The sequence below is a fragment of the Tupaia chinensis genome, unplaced genomic scaffold, assembly GCF_000334495.1.
Source record: "Tupaia chinensis unplaced genomic scaffold, TupChi_1.0 Scaffold000217_1, whole genome shotgun sequence".
Taxonomy (NCBI): domain Eukaryota; kingdom Metazoa; phylum Chordata; class Mammalia; order Scandentia; family Tupaiidae; genus Tupaia; species Tupaia belangeri.
The window spans coordinates 5,254,927-5,263,127 of NW_006159692.1; the positions used below are offsets into that span (position 1 = coordinate 5,254,927).

General features: G+C 43.8%; 1 protein-coding gene across 2 annotated transcripts in view; it reads right to left on the reverse strand.

Annotated features, from left to right (window-relative positions):
- MYOF (myoferlin) overlaps positions 1-8,201 on the reverse strand; it is a 197,264-nt gene that overhangs the window by 98,888 nt on the left and 90,175 nt on the right. For both annotated transcript variants that reach the window (XM_006147643.3, XM_006147642.3), the window contains 2 exons: positions 3,584-3,761; positions 1,849-1,973 (listed from right to left, as the gene is read on the reverse strand). In XM_006147643.3, coding sequence (XP_006147705.1) covers positions 1,849-1,973; positions 3,584-3,761 — 303 coding nt within the window. The remainder of the gene's footprint in view (positions 1-1,848; positions 1,974-3,583; positions 3,762-8,201) is intronic.

Here is an 8,201-nt window from a genome sequence, read left to right on the forward strand (position 1 = left end):
TGTGTGTGTGTGTGTGTACACATTTGTCTGCTGGTAAAGCCTAGAAGCCATGACATTTCCATCGTAGTGAGTACCCTAGCACCAAGATCTTGTTTCGAAGATGCCATTCCCTACTGAAGATACCAGAGACCTTTGGAGAAATGGTATTCCAGGGCTGAGGCAGAGGAAACTCAAGACCAGCCCAGAACAAATGGTTGTGCCACATTAACACCTGCCAGCAGAGAGGTTGACGGAGTGTCACTATAAATATCAAAAGTCCTGATCATAGAAAGCCACCACCTCTCGAGAACAGCATGGAGCTGGGACAGCTTGGTCAATGGAGAGGAGGGCTAATAAGAACCAGGATGAAAAAGCTGAAGAACATTGAAAACACAATTAGAATAAAGGGATGATTAACTGTCTGCCAATTCCCTTGAGAAGAGGGGTTAGAAATTAATACTCCAATTAATTTATGCTGCATGTCAATTTTAACTTTATTATATGAACAATTATGCTTAAGTTAATTTAAATCTAATTTAAATACTCCCAGATTATCTTTATTAACATAAAATATTTTTAGATTTTTGCCATAGGGTCATAGATCAGGACCCTAGATCAGGACCCTCCAAGAGCTCCACATGTCTTGGTCCAGTCCTGGTAGAGGTTAGATCTTAGAAAAAGTAATTATTAGACCAGCAGTTAGCGTAATGGCTATGTTGCTGGACTCCCACATAGTCGACCGCGGTTCGAGTCCCAGACCTGGCGGATTAAACACACACCGGGCACGTGTGCGTGCGTGCGTGCCCAAGATCCCGAGAGGAGAATGAAGAAGGGATTGTGGCCTGGCCATCCCCCCTGGGGGGTGATTTCTCACTTTCTGTCTCTCTGTCTCTCTCTCTCTCTCTGTCTGGTCAGTGCACATACCCTATAGCAAAAACCTCTCCAAAAAAAGTATATATATAAAAAAGTAATTATTAATGTAATTCGGAAATCAAAATACTAATACCAGATGTATTTTATCAGTTCTTGTTTTATAAATAACTTGATAACTTTCATGTAATTTAAAATATCCCAAACATGTCCTCCTTCTTACCAATCTAGTTGACCAATGTCAATCGAATGGATAATCATAGATACCTTATCTATGCAGTTCCTGCCAGTGGTAACCCCTCAACTGCCAAACAAGGGAAGTTTCTCTGGTCTTCAGCAAGAATGGAAACTATCAGGGGCTGGTTTCTCTAAGCTACCTCTTCCTACAGTGGAGATTGTTATTGCACTAACGGCAATGCTCTAAGAGGTCCAGAATGATCTTTGAATGGTCCATTTTCCACACACAAATTATGGTAGAGACTAAGAGGTGCTGCCTCCCACCTCTGCTTCTCCTCTCCTCTCCCCTTCCACAGTCAGAAAACTTTAACCTGGGCATATGCCTGCCTAGACATAAGACTGCATTTCCTAACTCCCTTGACTTTAAATGTGGCCTTATGACTGGATTCTGGCCAATGGAAAGTGAGGAGAAATCAGGTGTGTGAGTCTCCCTCAAAGGAAAAGACCTGTGTCTTCCTCCCCCACACTTTTCCCCTGTTCTCAGGCTGGAGGGTGGAGGCAGTGATGAGCTGTCTCAGCCATTCAAACACTGAAAACTCTTAGAGAGGCAAATGGGGAAAGAGCCCGGGTTCCCGACATCACCGACCCTCCATGCCAGCTTGGGACACCTACCTCAGTTGTTAGTAAAGAAGTCGCTCTTACTCGTTGACCACTGGATCCTGTATTCTGATGTTACAGTGGCCTGGCCTGGGTCCTAACTAATACATAATGCATTCATTCACTCTGTCTGGTGAAAAGGAAATGTAGAAAAGATAAACTTACCAGTCGTTCTGCCATGACCAGGAGCGTGTTCACCGCATCCAGGCGATGACTAATGTCCTCCCAGTATGAAGTCAGGGTGACAACTGGCTTTACGTGAGCCCAAGGCAAGTAATAATAGTAGTTCCCTGGTACAGAACATTGAGGTCAGTGGACACTGGACACTTAGGATACACAACATGTTTATCAGAGAGGTGCAGGCTGAGCTGATTAAACCAGAGGCCTGGAGATGCTTCGGGTGGTCTGGTTCTTTAATTCTATTCAATTAACCAACTCAAGGATAGATAATTTTTAAGAAAGTGTTGCCAGAGGACCTGTATTTGCCAGAGAGAGGGGGGAGGGGGGAGGGAGGGAGGGAAAGGGAGAAAACCCTGAGTATGTGGTGCATGGTCATGATGCAATCTTTTCTCTTCCATCTCCCCAGCCTGTCAGGATCTTGGGCATACAGACATGTGCTTAGTGTGTTTTTCAAGCCATCAAAGCCAAGATTTGAATCTCAGTTGGCCATGAAGGACCCGACTCTCCATGCAAGGCATTAACCACTGTGCTATGGGGGCACGCTGGGGCTGGTCAAATGAAACGATGGGGCCAGCAGGTGGCATGATGGTTAAAGCAATGAATTCCCACATGGCTGACTGTGGTCCAGGTTCTGGACCCAGAGGCTTGAAATCACAACAAATCAATAGATAAAGAAATTTTTTTTTAAGTTCTGAATGAAAAGAAAAATAAACTTTTCATTCAGCCTGTTTTGAAAATCTCTGTAAAATACCCTTTAAATTGAGCACGACAATTGCAGGATCTCTTAGAGATTCCAGGACATGCATGTGAACATGATTACACACGACGACAGCAGAAAATACAATAGAGCACAGAGGAGATTACATGGAATGTGTTTGTCTCCCCATATGGTTATTCTAAATAGTATTTTTGTTGGAGCAAAGAATTAAACAATTAAAAAGGTTTCTGTTCTTTGAAAACCTTAGCTGCCTCCATAGGATTTGATATTACTTAGAGCCTTACTGTGGTTAAAAATTATTAGCTGACATGTTCCAGGGTAGTTTATATTTTTAAACCACTGGTACAAAAATTAGGTAAGAATTATGGTAACATTGTGGAGACACTCAATCAGAATGCCTCTCTCTTTTTCTATATTTTTGAACCATTTGTTGATACTTAGGGCGTTCTCATACTTTGTCTTCTATTGTAACTTATTGTAAACACTAGAGTGTAAAAGCAGGGGCTGTTTCTCACCACCTTCATTCAAATCCAGCTCTGTAGAAGGTGAAGAGACTGAGGGTTACAATGAAGCGATGTGGGTATGGTCGGGGTGATGGTGAGTAACAGCAAAGACTAGACGTTTCCTTTTCCAGTGCCTGAGCCAGAGTCCCACCTACCAACTACTCAATTTAAGAAAGATTTGGGGCTTAGTAAGGGCAGGAGCTGTTTTGGGAGCTCAAATTTAGTAGAGCTGCCATATCAGGGCCTCACAAGGCAGAGCTGTGTTAAAGGGGCATGGGGGTGGGAGGCACTGGGATTCAGCTCTTGGTGGGGGACCTGAAACTCTGGGCAGCCTTGAAGGTGTCTGTACACCAGCCACTCTTCCTCACTCAACGTCCTCCTTTCCACTAGCCTTACGCTGGGGATCGTGACTATAGAAGGACAAGATGGTACACGCTTCTCGTCCTGAGGGGCACCCACTGTAAAAGGCTGAGGGGAGAATGGTTGGTGCCAATCTTACCGTCAAATACGGCACGGCTGTATTGAGTCGTTGATGCCAAAGGCTTGCAGGTTGTGTCAAACTTGTTGCCATAGTTCCCAATGCTGACCTCGAACTGAATGGCCTCTCCAACATCTTGCAACATGGTGGCCGAGTGGAACACGGCGGACAGACAGTACTTCCGTCTCCGCTGGTACTTCTGTGAAGTATGAGCAGACACGGATTCAGTAAAAGTCCTTTCCCTTTCTCACCTGGGGACTGCTAGCACATGGAAGTCTAAACCTAATGACTAGTGCCGAATTATGACTCGAGGAGAAGGTTCTCAGACCCAGCAGGGCCACTTGTGCTCATGAAAGTGGGCAAAGCTCGAAGTATGAGGATGTTCATTGCAACATTGATTGATTAGAGGGGAAGAAAGAAAAACAATGCAAATGTCTGTAGTAAGCTACTGGTTAAACAACCAAGATCTTATATATCCGTATAATGGAATAAAATTTCATAAAAAAGTCTTATATATTTTTTTACATGAAAACATCAAAAATGATATTTTTAGTGGCTCCATTAAATATATATTTTAATACTGGCATACACATGAAAGGCCTGTAAGACTTATAACAATAAACTTAGCTATTTATTTCAAGACAGAAAGAGAGAGAGAAAAATGCACCCTTCACAGAGTCTCCCATCATGAGTCTCTCACCTCCCCAGCAGCTTTCCCAGTCTGCCAGGATTACAGATGTGTGTGCACATGCACACACCCATCATGCTCAAGGTGACTTGGGAACCAAACCCTGATTTTCCATATGGCCTCCAGCATCGCATAGTTTTGCACTATGGCTGGGCCACCATTTTTAAATTAATTTAATTGGTTTAAGTATTAATTTTCTAATGGAAAATAGCAATAAAGATTTTTATATTAGATTTAAAATACATGATAATTAGGTGAACTTATTTTTCTGAATTAGAAATCAAATCTTTCTTCCTTCTTTTTAAATTACTGGTTTAAAGAGTCTTGTGTGTGGGGTCAGTAGGTGGCATGGTGGTTAAGGCACTGGATTCCCACATGGTTGATCATGGTTCGAGTCCCAGACCTGGGGGCTTGAAAAATCACAACAAATAAATAGATAAATATAAAATAAATTAAAAAATAAATGTAAGGAAAAAAAAGAAAGGAAAAGTCTGTGTGTACTTGTGTATGGGGCAATTAGATAAAGACAGAACCAATGATAGCCACACTGGATATCTAGCAGGCTTTCCTTCATGGACATATAAAGTCTTAAGTCCATGCCCTACCCCAAATCTTTGCCCAGTTATTATTTCTTCTGTTTTATGGACTTCCACATTTCCACTGATCTTCAGGAGTTTTGAATTCTACAGTCAGTCATGCAGTGATCTAAGTAGCTGAGCAGTCGCATATCACTCGACGACAGGGACACGTTCTAAGAAAGGTGTCATCGGGAGATTGTTTTGCAAACACCATGGAGTGTACTTATGCAGACCGAGATGGTATAGCCCATGACACACCTCGGCTATGGTGTAATCTTATGGGACCACCGTCACACCTGCAGTCCCTGTGGTCCAACACATTACGCGGGGCATGGCTGTACTTGAGGATGTCCTAGGCATGCTGCCATTTAATACTGTCCTCATCGAGTCTGTTCTGGAACCCTGTTGGTATCCAGTCTCCGGATACACCTGCCCGGTTAGAAGGTGTGACCACCAGGGCTTACTGTAGTGCAGCCACACTGGCTGTGTGCTTCACTGTCAAGCTTGTGAGACCCGTGAGTGAGCACACCTGAATTACTGGACACATTTCTCACCATGGCAAGCTTAGTTCTAAAGCCCCTGAGAGGGAAAGCCACCTCAGTAGTCCTTTAGTTTGACATTTGGGGGCCACACAGGTAATAAACTTTCCCACAATGACTCTTCCCACACAATGTATCTGTTCTATTTCACTGCTACCTTGCCATCAGTTTTTGTACCAAAATCCAGGTAGTAAAGGGGCTCAGCAGGTAGCATGATGGTTAAGGCACTGCACCCTGACATGACTGGCTGCAGTTTGAGTCCTGGACCTGGTGGCTTGCTTTCTCACTTTCACTTTCTCTCTCTCTCTCTGTTAAGCACACATGCCCATATATAGCAAATTTTAAAAATCATAGTAAAATTAAATAAATCATTCTTTTTTTTTTTTTTTTTAAAAAAAAGGAGGGGATGTCTTCCACCTCTAGGATGTTAATAATATCCTTATACAATATTTATTTATTTTTCTTTCATGGTAATATAGAGAGACAGGAACTCCCAGGAGGACCTTGCCATGCCCTGATTCTTCCCCCTGCCTCCCTGCCAGCAAGAAGACATCTGGCGTGTTCAAGTCGACTCAGGATCCAAACCCAGGCCTTTCATACCACGCCAGTATTGAGCAGTGCACCCTACTACCCCTGCCATCTTGGCTAGCCTTTGACTGACTTTCTTCCCTCATTATCCATCCATACAATGGCCTCTAAGCACCAAAATGAATCACAATCATGAGAGAGTCTTCTGGCTTGTATGAGGCAAGAATGTGGTGACACATTTACAGACGTACTCGGACAACCACTTCAAAACCCTTTTTAATTTTTTCGCCAGAGGGTGTGTGTAGCTCACTAGGGAGAGACAGAGAGAGAGAGAGACAGTGAGAGAGGAGAAAGCCCCTCCACTAGGGCTGGTCACACCTCAATGTCTCCTCCACCTCTCCCTCCTTTTGGGGTTTTGGGCATGAATGCACACAGGCCAGCATGTTATTCAAGCCTCCATGGCCAGGACCTGAACCACTTGGTTGGTAGTGTGGAATCCGGCCTGCCTTAATCACCAGGTCACTGAGAGAGCCCTCAAACCCGCTTTTTGACGACTGTGATTAAAATATACATAGTACAAAATGTACCGTGTGTGTACAGCTCAGCGGCAGTAAGCACTTCACCTTGCCACGCTACCATCGCCAACCACCCATCCACAGAACTTCTTTCATCTTGCAAGACTGAAACTCCAACCAGCAAATAGGAGCTTCCCTTTTTCCCTAGCCCCAGACTGGGAAACCACCATTCTACTTGCCGTCCCTGTGAGTGCTGCTACTCTAGGTGCCTCGCGCAAGCAGGATCACTCAGTATAGATTTGTCCTTTCATGGCTGGCTTACTTCATTTAACATGGTGTCTTCAAAGCTCATCCACATTGTAGCCTAATGCCCTCATCTCCCTGCTTTTATGGCTGAATGGTGTTCACGGTATGAATAAACCACATTTTGTTTTGCCATCATCCTCTGATGGACACTTGGGTTGCCTCCACCTTTTGGCTATTATGATTAATGCTGCTGTGAACCTGGGTGTACAAATCTCTTCAAGTCTCTGCTTTCAATTCTTTTGGGAATATATCCAGAGTGGAATTGCTAGATATTTTATGGTAATTCTACTTTTAATAATTTTTTTTAGGTTTTTGCCATAGGGCATATGCATTTGCCAGAGAGAGAGAGAGAGAGAGAGAGAGAGACAGAAAGAGGGAACGTGAGAAATCACCACACAGGAGATGGACATGCTGCAATCCCTTCCCCTCTGTTCTCCTATCGGGATTTTGGGCATGTACACACATGCACCCATTGTGATTTTCAAGCCACCAAATCTGGGACTCGAACTGTGATCAGCCATATGGGAACCCAGCACCTTAACTGCCATGCCATAGTCCCTCTATTTTAAATTTCTGAGGGTTGTTTAAGAATGTCTGATGGTGACAGTAGCTGTGGTCTTGAAGAACCCCTGAACATACCACTATTACAAAGTCTCCATTTTAATTAAAGGAATTTTTGACACGGTATAACAGAACCCTCCAATATGGTCTTATTAGAAACCTCTTTGAGTCTCAATCATTCCTGAAAGTCTTTCTAGAACACTGGTTACAGCCTGAGCCATACATGAGTCACCTAGGGGTCATCAGCCTGGACATTATGAATGCAAAAGCTTCCTTACCTCAGTCCACCATTACTGTGATGGGGGGGGGGCTTGGGGGACTTATGCTCCTTGTCAGGGGCTCTGTAACTACCTCTAACTGAACCCTTTGAACTATCCATAGTTCAAGGAGGCTGTAGAAATTCTGGGTTTGAGGAGACCAGCAGTTAGCGTAATGGCTATGTCACTGGACTCCCATGTAGTTGACCGCGGTTCGAGTCCCAGACCTGGTGGCTTAAAACTCAGGCCAGGCATGTGTGTGTGCATGCTCAAGATCCCGAGAGGAGAATGGAGGAGAAGGGATTGCGGAGTGGCCATCCCCCCTGAGGGGTGATTTCTCGCTTTCTGTCTCTCTGTCTCTCTCTGTCTGTCTGGCGAGGGCACATGCCCTATAGCAAAAGCCTCTCAAAAAAAAAAAAAAAAGAAAAAGAAAAAAAGAAACTCTGGGTTTGAGTTCAAATTGTTTAAAAATTACAAAGTAGGATATTATTCGTATTAGTCAGAACTTATACATATGGCATAACTTCTTTAAAAACTACCTAGGAAGATATACGGAAAGGGCAAAAGCTAAAAATAGGAAAGGTAATTTGGGGCCTGAGTCAGGACTTAGAAGAAAATGATCACTATTGAAGCCAGGGGCTGCAGAACAGAGGAGGACACCAAAAAA